We start from the raw sequence: 16,610 nt of genomic DNA, 5'->3' as shown, positions 1-16,610 counted from the left end.
CCATCTTGTTTTAACCGTGACAATAACGTTAACATGTGTTTAGTATGGAGTGGAGTTTGACAGACTTTTGACGTTTGTTAAATTTAAAGTAAGATGGTGCAACCCAGCCTTAAGGCGATTAGAGTCCTCAATGACCTTAGGCGTTTGACCTTCACGCCGCGCGAAACACCCGCGCACCCCGCACGAAAACTTCGATTTGACACCGATCAAAATTACACGGGCATAGGTAGATACAGAATAGAAGCTCTTTTTTCATGACATTACTGCCTATTATTTTAAATTTGAATTGATGAACCTTGATGTCAGTGTCATTTAGCTCAGGCGTAAAGGTATTTAATAAAAATCCATGAACATTTTGTACGGGATATTTTTTTTTTATTTTATTAAATTTTGTCGTAAATTTTCTAATGTTTTTGTCGGTTCAGCCGTTCTCGAAATTTGAACATGTAATATGTAGGTAACTTCGGGTGGAATCTTGCAAGCTGAATTTGTTAGACCAACTTCCTGACGACAACTGTAGATAGGTATTGGAACACATAGTAGTATTGTCTATGGTTTAAAAAAACAAATGTTTCTTCTTTTGTCTATTGTCATTCTCTTTGTGTCACTTATGAAGAATATACTGAAAATATGTTTAATCTCGTCTTCTTATTAGAAATCCTTCAACAGCTGATTGAGTTAAAATTTTGGACAATATTGTGATGACATGGAGTCGATCTGATGATAGAGCTGGAATGCCAGTGGCCCCATAGCAACTCCGGGATTAAACGATTCCATCGAGTTTAGGCTCGTTTGATTTGTATTTATTTATTTATTTATATAAATATAAGTAAGTAATATTATGTAAGTAAGCTACTTTAAAAATCACGAGTACCTACCTACTTCAATTCTCAAAGACAAACAGGGTCTGATGATGGAGCTGGAATGTGGCCGTAGGAATAGGCTAGTTTCTTAAAAAAACACTTTTAGTCCGTCAATTACACTATCAAAAATATTGGACACGGGATATTTTTATTTGTCAACAAACAGGTAATTTAGGGAAGTTTATTTGCACTTAACATGAAAAATATGGTATCAATGTACTGTGTACCTATGCACCTTCAGTGGCAACAACAAAGTCTATTGAGTACCTATAGTCTACTAAAGGCATGAAATAAATTAATTTTCACCAAAAATTAAAACCTACTCCAAAACGAATCACCAAAAAATCACCGACTCCGAAAATATCAATCATGATAATATACGGGCATTTGTAATCAGTATCCACATTTTTTAATAAGCTCTATAATTTATCAATACCACTTTATCTTATTTTTTTTAACTGTGGTATTTTCGCGAAGAAACATATTGAAAATCTAATTCTAAATGGCCCATTTGCGCCGAGGCTAAGTATGAAAAATATAAATTGTTTTCTTCACGTAAATCGATTAAGTTACTGATTCTGACTCGCTCCTAATTTGGATACTGATTGCAAAGGCCTAGTAAATAAATAACGGAATATATTTTCAACTTTTACTTATCTAGTGCCGTTTTTTTTGGAGTCGATTTTTTTACACTAGATTCTATTTAGGTAGATAATAGCGTCCGAGCTAGGGCATGAATATCGGAATCTCGGAATCTCGTAATATCGGAATCTCGGACTGCGAGATCCGATATTTCAATTCCGATATTGAGCGACCCAATATCGTAATATCGGAATCAGATAAAAGTTTTAATTGAGATTTTAAACAAAGCGTTTAAACTCGCCACAACCTGCCACAAAGCCCAAAGTACATGATTGGCAAAGACCAATGATTTTTTCATGTCTCTCACCATCACTTTTTGTTCCACTGCAAATATTTTAATATCTTTACTATTTATGGTTAATTTAACTTGTTCTAAATCAATTTTAGCATTTGCCATAGGTACTTGGTCAACAAAGAACGACGTCTCAACTCCCTTTCAAACATTAATTTTACTGGACTATGGACCGTCAGTTCTGCGTACTATGTGCCTTGCCCATTGCCACTTCAGCTTGCTAATCCGTCGGACTACGTCAGCGACCTTAGTTGGTTTACGGAGCTCCTCATTTCTGATTAGATCTCGTAAAGAAACACCAAGCTTATCCCACTCCATAGCACGTTGTGTCCTATATTCAAAGGCCACGTTTTCGAGCCGTATATCATCACTGGTAACACACACTAATTGAAGACTTTCGTCTTCGTATTCGACGATTTACCTCTTTCTCGAAATTGCATCTAACTACCTAGCTGATCGTTTGTCCGATATAGACATACTTACTTGTCAACAATCTCGAGAATCGAGCTCCTAACCGAAACAGGGTAAGGAAAGGAGCAACATGGACATTCGACATAAGCTTCGTTTTTTCCATATTCATCCGAAGGCCTACCTGTTGGGAAACTCGATTAAGGTCTTCAAGCATTGTGACAAGGTCTTCCAACGGTTTAGCCTTAGTACGCAAAACAGACGGACGATGAGGCAGCAAGATTCTGAAGTGGAGGCCACGTAACGGAAAGCGCAGCGTAGGACTCATAACCACAAGGTGGACCGACGACCTCAGAAAGGCGCTGGATGCAGGCCGCCACCAACCGGCCATTGTGAAAATCAGCATCGGAGCCTGTGTTCAGCAGTGGACGTCCTATGGCTGACATGATGATCATGATGGCTCGTGATTTTGTGAGTTGTACATCGATAATCAAAAAGGAACAAATTACAAGCATATTCAAGTTTTTTACCACTCTCTACAATTTTTGTAACACGTGATTTGAATGACTCTAAAATTCGTTCCGCCTACATAAAACAAGGTAATATAATGAAGGAGTAAAAGTTTGTTTGATACCTGTGATTTTACAAAAACACTTTAATTATTTGCTAGTCCATATAGGCTCATTATCAGTAACCATTCATTATCAGGTGATCCGTCTGCTCGTTTGCCTCTTGTCACATAAAAAACCAAATACAATGGATACCCATAACGTAAAAAATATGGTTTTAAAAAACTTCAATTTTATGAACCAAATTTAAGATTTTGATGAAAATCATTATTTTATTGTAAACAATCCAAAATTCTTAAGAATATAACCAAATATTAATTTTATAGCACATGAACTCAATTCCGATATTAATATCGGAATTCCGATATTGAGATCTAATATCGGAATCCAATATCGGAATTGAAAACCTTCCGATATTACATGCCCTAGTCCGAGCATGCCTTAATTCAATCGTATCGTCTGACTGAACGTGCTCTATGAACAACTCTGACATAAAAACTATTGTCAAACAAAGACTAGGTTGCACCATCTTATTTTAAATTTGACAAAAGTCAAAAATCTGTCAAACTCCATACAAAAAAACACCGGTTATCGCCAAAGCTACGGTCAAAGTTAGGTCACGTCATGTGGTGCAACTCAGCCAAAGAAAAAATTCATTTTGATCGCTAATGTCAGTTTGCAGCGAGTGACACAACCTCCCCGTCTGAAGGCCAGCGGCCGACTGCCGCCCGCACCCCGCGAAGGCCCCCTCAACAGCAAAACGTTCGGAATTTATCAAAAGTAAAATTTATGAATGAAATTATTATTCGATTGAAAAACGCAACGTGTCATTTAAAGATTAAAGAATTCCTAATCTATTCGTGCAAAAATCTTTTAAATTAACATAGCCGTTTTGGAGGAGTAGGGAATTTAAGTAAAAAATCGATGTCCCGTATTTATTTTTTTAATCCAAAACAAAGAGACGTAGCGAAAATTCAAACGTCACAAATGTAGTCCTTGAACTGTTGTATAACATATATTTTTTTCAACTATTTCTGTCCAGCAGTAAAAGTAAAATTGTCTGTCTGAATGAGGCTGATTCTGACGCGGGAGTCGTAGGGGTGCAGCGTGAGCGGGGAACGCGGGTCCGCCGCGAAGGGCCCGGCGCGGGGCGTTACCGGGAAGACCCGCACCCGCGGGACCACCTGCGACAGGCAGCTCTTCATCTGGATCATCGCGAACCGCTTCCCTGCAATGCACACAATATCATCAAGTTCGTTCGTTTCAGCCAAATGACGTCCATCATCATCATCATTTCAGCCACAGGACGCCCACTGCTGAACATAGACCTCCCCCAATGACTTTCACATCGCACGGTTGGTAGCGGCCTGCATCCAGCGCCTTTCTGCTACCTTTACTTAACCAATGACTTCCACATCGCACGGTTGGTAGCGGCCTGCATCCAGCGCCTTCCTGCTACCTTTATCAGGTCGTCGGTCCACCTTGTGGGTGGACGTCCCACGCTGCGTTTTCCGGTACGTGGCCTCCACTCTAGAACCTTGCTGCCCCATCGGCCGTCAGTTCTGCGTACCCTGGATTTTACCAGATCGTCGGTCCACCTAGATCCTAAATATCATCAAAAACCAAAGACAGACAGCAGGCCACACCTTTTCTTCTTTAACTTCGAACTCCTATGTTCTTCTGATTAATTTCGTTGTGGGTCCAATGACAGTTAGCTTTCCCCCAGGACAAGCTTTAGCTTCACTGGTTGGGTTTTTATTGTCAAGCTGTAGATCCTGGCTACACAATAGTCCCGTTATAAGAATGTGATCCGATAAGTAATACAAATTCAAAATTTGATACCATTGCAAAACACATAACAATGTGTCGTAACCACAGGAATTCAGCTAAGTTAACAATAACTTTGAATGAAGCGATTCTGCTGATAAGTTATAAATCAAATGTTAATGAAACGACAGGAACTTGGAAAAAACTAAATAAGTATCTACTTATTTTGGAAGCCATGATCAATAGTTACAAGGATTTTTGTTTTTGACCCTGGAATGCCCTGTTATATTTACATTTACATCATTATAATTAATTAATGGCTAAATTAGGAGATAATTTACACGTAAATTGATAAGTTTAATTGTAAAATATCAATGATAACATAAGCATTTGTAGTTATTGTGTCGTTTATTGTTAATCATACAGGGTGACTGGTACCTAATTAGTGGCGGAGCCGTTAAGGTTTAAGGGGAGTTAGTCTAGATGTTCTAGGGTTATTCTGACAGATATCACTATGAGACCTACCGACCTTATTTAACCCTTTCCAAGATTTTCCTACTTAAAGAGTGTAACCAAAAATTTTCAAATGGTACCTAATAAATCCTAAAAAAATATGTGATTTTGGCCTACTTTGTTTTATTTTGAAACAGAGATAATTCTGAATAAGTACCTACCTACCTAAGTAATCATCATCATCATTTCAGCCATAGGACGTCCACTGCTGAACCTAAGTAGGTAATATTAATTGATAAATCTCCGTAACTGTCATTGTTTCATGCAAAAACTGCTAAACAAAAACATAAATAAGGACGGTTGGTCTCATAGTAATTACTGTTCATTCATGTTAAATTAATTATTGCACTGGTTAAAATGTGTATCTACAATTATTTAACCATACATTTGTAATTAAACTATTGACCCACACAATCTCACATGCTATACATAATGCATCCGCAAGATAAGCAGTAGCTACTGGCCAGCATGCAACATTTAAGTATACTTACAGACCAGTATTATTATTATCTGTGCGTACAGATAATGCAAAACACCAAGTTAAATACTAAAGCATATGGTCTTCGTAATAAATACTATTTTACACCTAAAAATACATACAGTGGAAGAACTATTTACTTCAAATTGCTATTGCGATAAGTGCTGGTGTCATTACTAACTTAGCATAGGTACTTAATTTAACTGAAACCAAACTTATAAGTAGGTATTTAGGCTAAGATTATAAAGTAGTAAATTTATTTTGAACTACTCATTGATTAAAGTATATTACTAATACGGTTTGTTTGTTTATTTAAAACTTTATTGCACTTTAGATAACAGAGTACATAAGGCGAATTGCGGTTTTTAGATATCAACTTAAATACCATTTACGCTACTAAGCAGCTATTTATATTTCTAGGAAACTGTGTTGTTTATGGGATAGTGCAATTGGCTTAATATTATGAATATAAAATTATACAACATATAAAGTGTACTGTTGTCGTTGGTGTATGTACGTAATGAATAAAAAAATATTCCATTAAAGTACTTATAGCATTAATTATTATCAACGTAAAAGTAGCAGGAAGGCGCTGGACGCAGGCCGCTACCAACCGGGCAACATGGATATCATTGGGGGACGCCTATGTTCAGCAGTGGACGTCCTATGGCTGAGATGATGATGATCATTTAAAAGAAAATAATAATAGTAAATTCATAACTGGGCTAAAAGAGCTATTAACTACGAAATACTATTACACCATAAAATAATATCTAGATGATAAAATTCATTAGCGATGTACCTAAAGTATAACTTTCTATCTATGATAAAAAGAAGCCTCCTTTCCTATTGAGTTTTAGTTTGCAGCGCCCAACAGGGTCCTTAATGATCTACAACTATAATGTAACACCTAAATGTACTATGAAGGAAGCAATAAACTTATAGATCTGATGGGCCGACGATCTGGTGAAGGTCGCGGGTGGCGCCTGGATGCGAGCGACGCAGGACCGGTCTTTGTGGAAATCCTTGGGGGAGGCCTTTGTCCAGCAGTGGACGTCTTTCGCCTGAAACGAACGAACGAACGAACGAATCTTATAGAGTACAAGCGGCCGCCCGCGACTTCGTACGCGTGGATCCCGTTTTACCCCCTTCATCTATCTTAAGCGGTTTAGATATTTTCATACAAAAGTTTTTTCCCGCTAACTCCCGTTTCCGTGGGAATTTCGGGAATTCCTTTCTTAGTGCACCTATACGGTACCTAAGCTACGTCCCTTCCAAATTTCAAGTGCCTACGTTTAGCCGTTTAGGCTGTGCGTTGATCTGTCACGCAGTCAGTCAGTTTCTCCTTTTATATATTTAGATTGAGTATATGATGGTGATGAGGTATTGCAGTAGGTTGCTTACCTATGCAGTAGCGGGGCCCGTCGCCGAAGGGCGCATACACACCGGGCGGCGGCGCGGCGCCCGCCCAGCGCGAGGGGCGGAACGCTTCCGCATCGGGGAAGTACTGGAATACAAAATTATTAAATACAAATAACGCTTCTGAAAACCGCGTCAAAATGGGTTTAGTCAAACGCGAGTAATCGCGGACAAGCATACTGTTCAAACAGATTTTTTTTAGTTTAATAAGTTTCTAGTTTATTGCACTAGCAGTTGATTAATTTTGTTGCAGTTCCAATGACAGTTTCTTCCAGGACAAACTTGGCCTTCACTGGTTGGGTTTTTATTGACGGTCAAAATTTGTAGATCCTTGCTACACAGGAGTTGAGCGGTGCGAACGAGAGGTGGGAATAGTTCTGTGCCCAATCAACTATTATTATTTCAGTATCAGTATTTTTTCAAACTTACTAAATAGTCTGACTGTCACAATTATTAAATATCTGCAGTTGTGGTTGTAGGTATAGGTTCGCATTATCTTTTCGCCAAGTATCATGACGCTTTGCCCTTCCATCCATTATTTTTGTATCAGACAGAATGCATACTTAACTAAGGTCTGTAAAAAGAACTAGAAGGTCTTAAGTATTTGTCATCAGTAAGTTAGTGGGACAAACCTGAACTAGAATATTGTGGTCAGTGAATGGAATAGGTACAAACCTGTTCATCTCTGTGTATGCCCAGCGTTGGGAACAGCACAATGGTGCCCTCCTCCACGACTGTAGTGGTCCCCGGGATGGTGTAGTCTTTCGTGCACATCCGCTGGATGGTCGGGAACGGCGGGTACAGGCGAAGAGTCTCTGTAAAATGAATAATATAGTAACTCTAAGTAGTTGTTTTGTGACAAAGTAGCTAACATTTAATTAATTTATTTTATTTTATTTGTTTAACAATGTTTCAACAGCATTAAATTGTACATAAATGTGCAGGAAGATACAACTTAAAAAAATATTTTGCACCTGGTGGAATAAACCATAAGCTTTCGATTGCAACTCGGCTTACTTATTATAAGATGTTAAGCATTTCACATCATAAAAATTCATGGCACAATATTTTAAATGCTAAAGCTGTATCTGCATGATATGTAGACACGCCTAACTGCTGAAAGAAGTTCACCAAAAGAGATACCTAGATACAAGTGATACGACCCAGGACGGACATAAATAAGAAGTCTACATTTTAGTCTGATACGGGATCGAGAATAGGAAAAGAACGTTTATTGTAGAATCCATTATTACCCATGTTAACGAGACAACAGAAGAATAAAATCCATCATTTCCCATGTCAGCGATATCAAAACATAATTTCTTACTCCTAATAAATAAAGTGATTTGTTATGTTAATTAAACTGATATCAAAGTCGAGGGTGGTACCTAGAAGGCAGAACATTTTTTGATGATTTCCTGAGTTCTATTTTTCTATAACTTAAATTATTATACATACCCAATATAACCATCTCCATATACGTCAAGTCCTGTAACGCCTCGTACGTCATCTGGCCGTGCTTGGCGATAACTTCCTCGATCTCGCTCCTCATCTTGTCCTGGACTTCCGGATGCGCCGCCAGCTCCAGGAACAAGAAAGCCAGGGTCGAAGATGTGGTTTCGAAGCCGCCCAGGAAGATTATGAACGCGTTCGCTGCTATCACCATATCAGCTGAAGACATAAGAGACATTCAGGTACTCTTTATAACATCATCATCATCATCATTTCAGCCTTATGACTTCCACTGCAAAGTATAGACCTGTTTCCATGTTGACTGTTTGGTAGCGGCTTGCATCCAGCGCCTCCCTACTACCTTTATGCTGTTGCCGATCCACCTTGTAGATTATGTTTAGGTACATACAACACAAAAATTACAACTATTTGGGAGGCCGTTTATACAAGTCGTCGTAAACAAGAAAGAATAGAGCGACACTACTGACAATTAATCCCGTCTTCTGGTTAGTATCAGGCTTAGAGCTGTTCCTCCTAACCTGTTCCTCTAGGTAGTTGGAGGGATCTGGGTTACAAGATCGTCAGGATTTTCTAATGTGAACCAAAATAAGCTCACGCCTATGGGATTCGCACTCAACTAGAATGACTGTTTTCTTTAACTAATTTCGATTTCGAAGTTCGTCAACTCACTAATTTCGATGTCGTCTTCAACCGGCTTGTTATTTTGATTGGTGTCATCGTTGCGCAGTGCCATCATCATGTCAATGAAGTCTCCGCGTTTCTCCTGGTCACCTGTAATCACAAATACTGTGACATTCTCCTATGTTAATCTAATTGAAGAGGTTGCTTTTCTAAACGATAAATTATAACGGTGACTGAGAAGCGTATGCCTACTAAGGCCGAGTCACGGTATTACCTTAACTTTAGCCGTAACTTTAAATTTAACCTGTGTTTTTCTATGGAGTTTGACTGACTTTTCACGTTTACAAACGTATCCAGGCTAAGAATAATATTAATTATGCTTATTACAAACTTCTTACACACACCTTTTTCCCTGGCCCTGAGTACACTGCAGACGATGTTACAGAAGAAGTCATGGGTCTTCTTCGGAATGATTCGCATGCGGAAGAACAGCACGAAGGCGGGCCAGAATTGACGCATGGTCCTGAAATTAGTATAATTTATGATTGATAAGGGAATTATTGTACTACTTCTAAAAAGGGGAGGTCGGCAATAACTTTAGAGAAATGTTTTATCTCCAATGTACTTACATTATTACAAATGTATTCGTATTATATTTGACTGAAACTCATCTAATATTATAATAATTGCTCTATTCTTAACCAATTATGTAATTATTCCGTTTATGTTACTTCATTTAACGCGATGTAATTGCAATTAAGTAAGATACAATTACATAGAAAGTTACTACTTTAAGAGAGCACCGAAAGATTGGTCTTATTTTCTCTCTTCAAAGGCAGAGGTACACTTACTTCTCAAAAATGTTGAACAGCGACATCTCATAAAAGGCATGCAGGGCTACAGCAAACGGATCATCCTCATTATCCATGACATTGCTTTTCAGTCCAAAGGCACACGGCACTATTGCATCTGCCGTAAAACCTCCAACGAACTTCTCAAACTTTACTTCTGCAGTATTCGCTTTTTCAGCCACCATTTTGTCTTCTTCACTGGCGTTGTTACTAGCATCGTGTTTGTTTTTGGTACATTGCTTTTTCACTCGAACTAGAAATTCTTTTGCCGTGTTGTCAATTAGTGGAAACATGCTTCGTAGTTTATTTGGTCTGGAAAGTGATATTGAAGAGATATTGAGTTAAAGTTATATGTTTAAAATTTGCAATAATTCCTCTAAAGCTAGAATCTAGAGGAAACTCAATTTGAAAATATTCGGTGGTCCTTGGGTGGGTGTCTGCGTATGTTTGTAATAAAGAAGAAGAAGAAAGCACTCCATTCGTTGCTAAATGGGAAACAAATAGTAGGTAAATAATAATTTGATGAAGTGCGTAAATCTTTTTGAATTTATTGAAATGTGACAAATGAATTTAGGCAAGGAAAATATTTAAGTTTATTTTAATCATATTAGTATGGCTTTTGTTTTGTTTGGATTGTGGAAATGGTATAAGAATGTATTTGATACAGTTTTATCCACATATTTGTCAGGCAACTTGGGATGAAAGTGGAAAATGGCTAGGACAAAGAAGAAGAGAATATCTGGCAACTTACGAAAATATAGGTGATATCTTGGCTCTAAGGCGCTTCCATTTGGCCCCCCGGAGGAACAGCACGGACCCGGCGAGGGGGTCCACGTCCTCCCTGAAGAAGAAGCCGCGGTCCACGAAGTGCTGGAAGTCGTTCACGCAGATCCTCTTTATCAGCTCAGGGTCGCGGACCACGAGGGTCCTCTGGTAGAATTGGTGCGTTCCTGGAAAAAATTGTTCCTAGTTTTCAGAAATTCTGGAAAAGGTTTTGAACCATTTATTATGAATAGTAGCCGTTATGGCTATTCTCGTGGATAGTGTAAAAGGCGTTTAAGGGACAGAAATTCAAATATCAGGCCTCCTCGACTCGTCTTGTCAGCGTAAGGAACACTCCTTACGCTGACGAGACGAGTCGAGGAGATCGCTAAAATTCATGTTTGACCTACACAGGTCAAACATGAATTTTAGCGATGGATCAAGTCAGAATAAACGGCCAATCTGGGGAAATCATTGGGGAAGGTGTTGTTTTAGCACGCCCTGTGGCTAACTAAATTGATGATACTTTTATGTAGTAATATTGGTAGTGAAGTGGTGGTAGGGCAAGCTATATTTGGGACGTGTATAAGTGCCCTAGAAAGGGCCTATGTACTGAATAAACTATTTGAATTTTGAATTTGAATTCACGGAGCAAAATCCTATTTCACTTGCCCCGCTTTTCAGTTAGCTTTTATCTAGACCAAATAAGTATCAATAGCAATGTTACTAAAGGTGGTACAGGAAGAATCAATTATTCTTGCACCCCGAGAGCAGCGTCCGGGCTGTCCGGACCCCGGAGTCCGTGAAGTGTCCGGCTCCGGTCTCTGAGCAGAATTAATATGGATGGTGCAGTACATTAGTGATGGGCATCGATACTGCTTTGTTATCTATAGACTTGTTTAGTGGCTAAACGATTTAGATTAATAAGTTTCGACTAAAGTTCCTCTGATATTGAGCAAGCTAGATTTTGGAATCGTAAAAAACAAGAAATACCTACAATAAGTATGAATATTGGTGTCGCTGAATAAAATATTTCATTTGATTAAATTAACCTCGTGTTTAATAAACAACAATAATACTACGTTTCAAATGTTTAAGTGCATAACAAAGTAGAGCGTCGGCGAAGTTTAAAGTTTTGACATCGGTAGACAGTACATTAAATTTACCTACGTGATAAGATTGTTCAGATTAATAACATCAATTTTATAATAAACCTGCTGCTATTATGTCCTATTTTCATTTTATACTTGTCAGCGAGTACTTTGAGATAAATGCTGGCTTTTAAATTTTTAAATACTCACCCAAAAACCTCAGATCCTTGTATTGATCGTAGATTCTCTTGAAGAAGAGTCCTCCTTGCTCCTTGAAGGTGACGACAGTCTTGATATGCCCTACGAAGGGCAAAGCAGGAGGGGCGAAGATCCCGCGATCGGCCCAGTACTCATGGTCATAGGTCCCCACTGCATATACCACGGCGAGCGACAGTGGTACTGCGAAAATGTACCATAATAGTACGCTCCCGAAGGTGTAGTATTGCAGGGCCCACGCTAGGGTCACCACCAGGAAGGCGACTGATCGTTTAAACCCGAACATCTTTGGTCTCTAGTCTCTACATCCACTGTCTTTGGTTAATCTGTGGGTCAGAAATAATTAATGTTTAATAACTCTACATTTACAGGAATTGCGGAAGGCAAGAGAGCATGCGGTCGATCGCCAACCCGCTGGATAGAGGCTATCACAAAGGCCACTGAGTCCACCATCCAGTGTACTCGCGACGCCTCTAACCGTTAGAAATGGAAGCACATCACCAGGAGAGCTACACTCGGAGATGAAATTACCCCACCATGTACCTCGTCAGCGCAACCACGACCACTCTGACAAGAGTGCCCGACTAAGAAGAAGAACTCTACATTGAAAACTGCCTTTACATTTATAAGTTTTACTCACGTAAGTAAGCAACTTACATGATTACATACGATGCAAATGTGAACACTCTATGTAAATCGCTTATCGTGATTTCTTAATACTTAAGACCTATACAGTCGTAAGTACCTACGTAAAGAAGCAACTTGCAAGTGTAATGATGGGGTATTTATTATCTTATCACTTACTATATTAGAATCTGTGTCCTTTGCACACGGAAAAAAATGTAGAGGTAACGGAGCTTTTTGGTGGATTTTTACTTTTCATTTGGTTTTAAAAAATCGTAGCAAACGTTTCATTCATTCAAAATGATAGCAAAACCCCAAATAAAATCACTTTACATCAGGTACGATTGCGGTAAAAACCTGCCGTGTTCTGATTAAAAAAATATATGTTAAATGGTAAGCAAAAAGTTTTCTAAGACAACGGAATCCCACCAGATCTATTACTATCTATTCCAGAGCAGAGCGGAATAAGACCAGTTTAATTATTATTATTACTTACCTACAGCACCTACAGTAAAACCGATAAATTGTAATATAATTTGGTTTATTTTTATGCCGATATTTAACTTTTTGCTTAAATCTGAGCCTGCGTGTGACCTCAATTTCACCAACTGAGTGTAAATGAACGATGAGCCTCAACGCAGCTCAATTTACCTAATACTGTCACTTGTAAAAACATACCTAAAACATTGACATTTTATTTGCACAATTTAATAAAAAATGTAAGCTTTTTTCGCAAATAAAAAGTGCCTAAGTGGCAATTTAAATGGGTGAATTCAAATTAACATAAAACTTATAACTGGTTTTTATGCTGATTATTAGTATTGTTTTTATATGGCAAATAAACATTTTTGGTCTTTCCTTCTTTCGGTTCATAACACAAACTTTCTGTGACCGTCTGTGGGATTCGAACCCGCGTCTTCGTTACAGCAACTTTTGCAGTTAACCACAAAGCCATACAGTCTTATTATTTAAATTTAATCTTTTAAATAACTTAATTTTAATAAAGTTCGATGCCAATTCGAATAGTATCGAACTAACTATAGATAATTTAGCGTTACCGGGATCTAACGTAATAGTTACTTCGTCAAATATTACGTCACAAAACAAACCGTTAACACTTGCATAATAAAAGAGTGAACTATATACACTGTATTTACTTCTACTTTAAGAACTTGCCGGCTTCAACAAAATAGCATTAAGGCCCAGTGGCGGCGTAGCATGGGTTGGCACCCGGGGCGATCACCCCCCCGTCATAAGTCCTAAGGCACCCCTTGGTACCCCCCCAGGATTTTGGGGTTACCTACCGATTCGCACCCCATGTCATGAAATAGACCGCTGACTTGCCATGCAGATGTGCCAGTGAGTACTAATCTGTGCGACTTGTGTCACCCCCTGATGCTTGGCACCCGGGGCGGACCGCCCCCACCGCCCCCCCCCCTTACGCCGCTACTGTTAAGGCCCAAGATTCGATAGATGTTTATGTAACGGAAAGTTTTATGATCCAACAAAATTTTCCATTGCCTCTTAAAGCAGGATTATCTGGAATTAAATCTGAGTCATTCGATAACTTTCTCTATATTTTACAAGCCTACGTTTACAAAAGTTCAAAACAACTCATAATATTGTAAATAGTAATGAACTCTTAAGTACATAAAATATTAATAAATATGTTTAGTATCCAAACCTTTCTTATTCTAAAAATCGTTCCATTAATGCAGCAACTCCGTAATATAAACAAAACAAGATCGTTTAAATGCACAACACATCACACTCGCATGTCCGAAGAACAAAACACACTCATTTGACAGAGGCGCACTCGACGATTAAAATTTTTGTAATTTAAACTTCGAAATAAAAACACCATACGAATTTGAATTTGGAACCGCGAGTGACATGCGTCGACTCGAGCGCGGGCGCAGTGATGCTGTAATAGAGAAAGTTTGTAGACGCATATTCGTAAACATACGAGTGCGATGATTGGGATTCGGACAATGGGTCGGTGAGACACCAGTTACTTGTCCGATGGTGTGGCTTAAATCTCCTTAAACGTAAAGGGCCCGGATTCGACGATCGGGCTCGGGCAAATCATAAAGAGACCTATTTTAAATTTCCTTAAAATAGATCTGAGAAACCTGCATTTTACAGACAGAATCTACAATATAAAAAACAGTTAACATGTTATGTTTATACGTATTTAATTCCATAATTTTCGCTTATGGCAGATACGATGACTCACTCGGAAAAACTTAACTTGCCTTTAACAGGTTCTCTGACTCTACATTGTGGAACAAAAGTCGAAAAAAGTAGAGTCACTAATGTTCTAAAAATAACATCGCTTTTAATACTGCATTCCGAAAGAAAACCTGATGCAAGAAGTATTCCTTAACTTCTGAGTGAGGACTATTCGTAATACCTAAATATTGCATATTTGCAGAGAGATCTTTTCATATTGTTGGTAATGTATAATAATATAATAATGTTGCTTTCACTCCTGTCAGCACAGCTCCCAACGTGTGACAGAGATGGATTGATCCAAAAATGCGCAGGTCCCACAGGACTGGCTTTGTGATTTAAAAGGTGCGATTCCAAAGCTTTTTAGTGTCTAATATTAGGATTTTCTTTGATAGAAGCAAACTCTAATGTTTCAACGGGCTTGCTCGATTTAATTTAATTAACGCTTTCGTTTCAATTATCTGCATGCTAGCATTTTACACTGTACCAGATACTTAAGGGTGAAAATTAATTTTTCTGTAGGACTTCAGCAGTATCACACGTGAGAAATACTAAAAATTTAGCTACACATTTACCATAAGCTCATAAATACGCGACTACAAAAACAAAAAAAATAAAGGATTACAATTTCTACCGCCCTCGCGACGTGCCTGGATAAAGCCAGGTAGACCCAGGTGGGCGCATTAATCCGTCTAGCTGAATTAAAAAAACTATGTGGATAAAACAGATGTCCACAGGAGCACCGATTAGACAGAAAAATGAACGTAATTCATACTAATGATTGCTAAACCTGAAATTAAAAACCACATTTTGAACATTGTGCATTATTTTTATTTAGAGCCTAGCGCAGAAGTTAAAATACAGTTTTGACCATAATGAAAATTAAATCTAGATTCATCATCATCATCATCATTTCAGCCATAGGACGTCCACTGCTGAACATAGGCCTCCCCCAATGCTTTCCATGTTGATCGATTGGTAGCGGCCTGCGTCCAGCGCTTCCCTGCTACCTTTACGATGTCGTCGGTCCACCAAATCTAGATTGTAGACATTAAATAAGTCGCTGCCTTTATAATTATCAGACTGTAGTTACCTACATATTTTAGTGATAAGCAGGCAGTAATATTCGCTGCATTTACATATTTTTATTTAGGAAAAGCAATATCAGAAATTCTGCAACGCGTAGCAACGTAATAATTTTGCCAACGTTGCCAAAAAATTGAAAGGAAGAAAGAAACATTTATTGCAATTGCATAATTGCAAAAATTGGCCTTTTAAACATTGAATTCATTTGTATTCCGACTCGGAATACCATCGCATGCCATTATTTTGCTGTGACTAAGAGGATGGTGTGTAGACGTCAATGCAATCATCAAGAATACTAATCTAAATAAGGAAAGTAACAAGTCTACAAATCCAAAATCTACTTCTTTTTAGTGAATCGTTCGTCACACTCTAGTTCTCATATGACTGTAGAGAGTAAAAACAAACAAATAAGTAAGTACTTTACCTGTCCTCAGATTCAGTATAGACTGAGCACGCGCAGCCTTTCTGTGGCGTCACCTAGCGGTGCGCGCTTCAAACCATGCTCAGTACGGAATTCCATACAGGACTCATGGCCACAAATTAAGTAAATAGCCATTTCGACAGCCATTATACAGTTTACATTCATAACCGAGCCCATTTAGCTAAAGTCTGCGGTGTCTTGGCCTACTCAGTCGGCTAACTCGGTCACTAAACAGTTACCTAACTTCTTACACAACACACCCAAATTCTCAAATTCTATGAA

At 38.5% G+C, this 16,610-nt stretch overlaps 1 protein-coding gene across 1 annotated transcript; it reads right to left on the bottom strand.

Annotated features, from left to right (window-relative positions):
- Window positions 1-3,787: 3,787 nt before the first annotated feature.
- LOC135079083 (cytochrome P450 6B1-like) lies at window positions 3,788-14,659 on the bottom strand. The gene is made up of 10 exons (XM_063973692.1): window positions 14,274-14,659; window positions 11,960-12,291; window positions 10,648-10,846; window positions 9,897-10,208; window positions 9,450-9,568; window positions 9,094-9,195; window positions 8,410-8,622; window positions 7,627-7,766; window positions 6,937-7,039; window positions 3,788-4,002 (listed from the first exon to the last, which is right to left on the bottom strand). The coding sequence occupies exons 2-10, from the start codon at window positions 12,249-12,251 to the stop codon at window positions 3,803-3,805; spliced, it is 1,680 nt and encodes a 559-aa protein (XP_063829762.1). The 5' UTR covers window positions 12,252-12,291; window positions 14,274-14,659; the 3' UTR covers window positions 3,788-3,802.
- Between the last annotated feature and the right edge of the window lie 1,951 nt (window positions 14,660-16,610).

This window comes from Ostrinia nubilalis, chromosome 16, assembly GCF_963855985.1.
Source record: "Ostrinia nubilalis chromosome 16, ilOstNubi1.1, whole genome shotgun sequence".
Lineage (NCBI taxonomy): Eukaryota > Metazoa > Arthropoda > Insecta > Lepidoptera > Crambidae > Ostrinia > Ostrinia nubilalis.
This window is presented reverse-complemented; position numbering and strand designations above follow the sequence as displayed.

Bases quoted from the DNA above. Each gene is read 5' to 3' on its own strand.
- LOC135079083 (XM_063973692.1), bottom strand. From the start codon at position 12,251: ATGTTCGGGTTTAAACGATCAGTCGCCTTCCTGGTGGTGACCCTAGCG. The intron at 10,209-10,647 runs GTAAGTTGCCAG...ATCACTTTCCAG, and splicing joins AAGATATCACCTATATTTTC to ACCAAATAAACTACGAAGCA. The intron at 7,767-8,409 runs GTATGTATAATA...TTCATTTTACAG, and splicing joins TATGGAGATGGTTATATTGG to AGACTCTTCGCCTGTACCCG.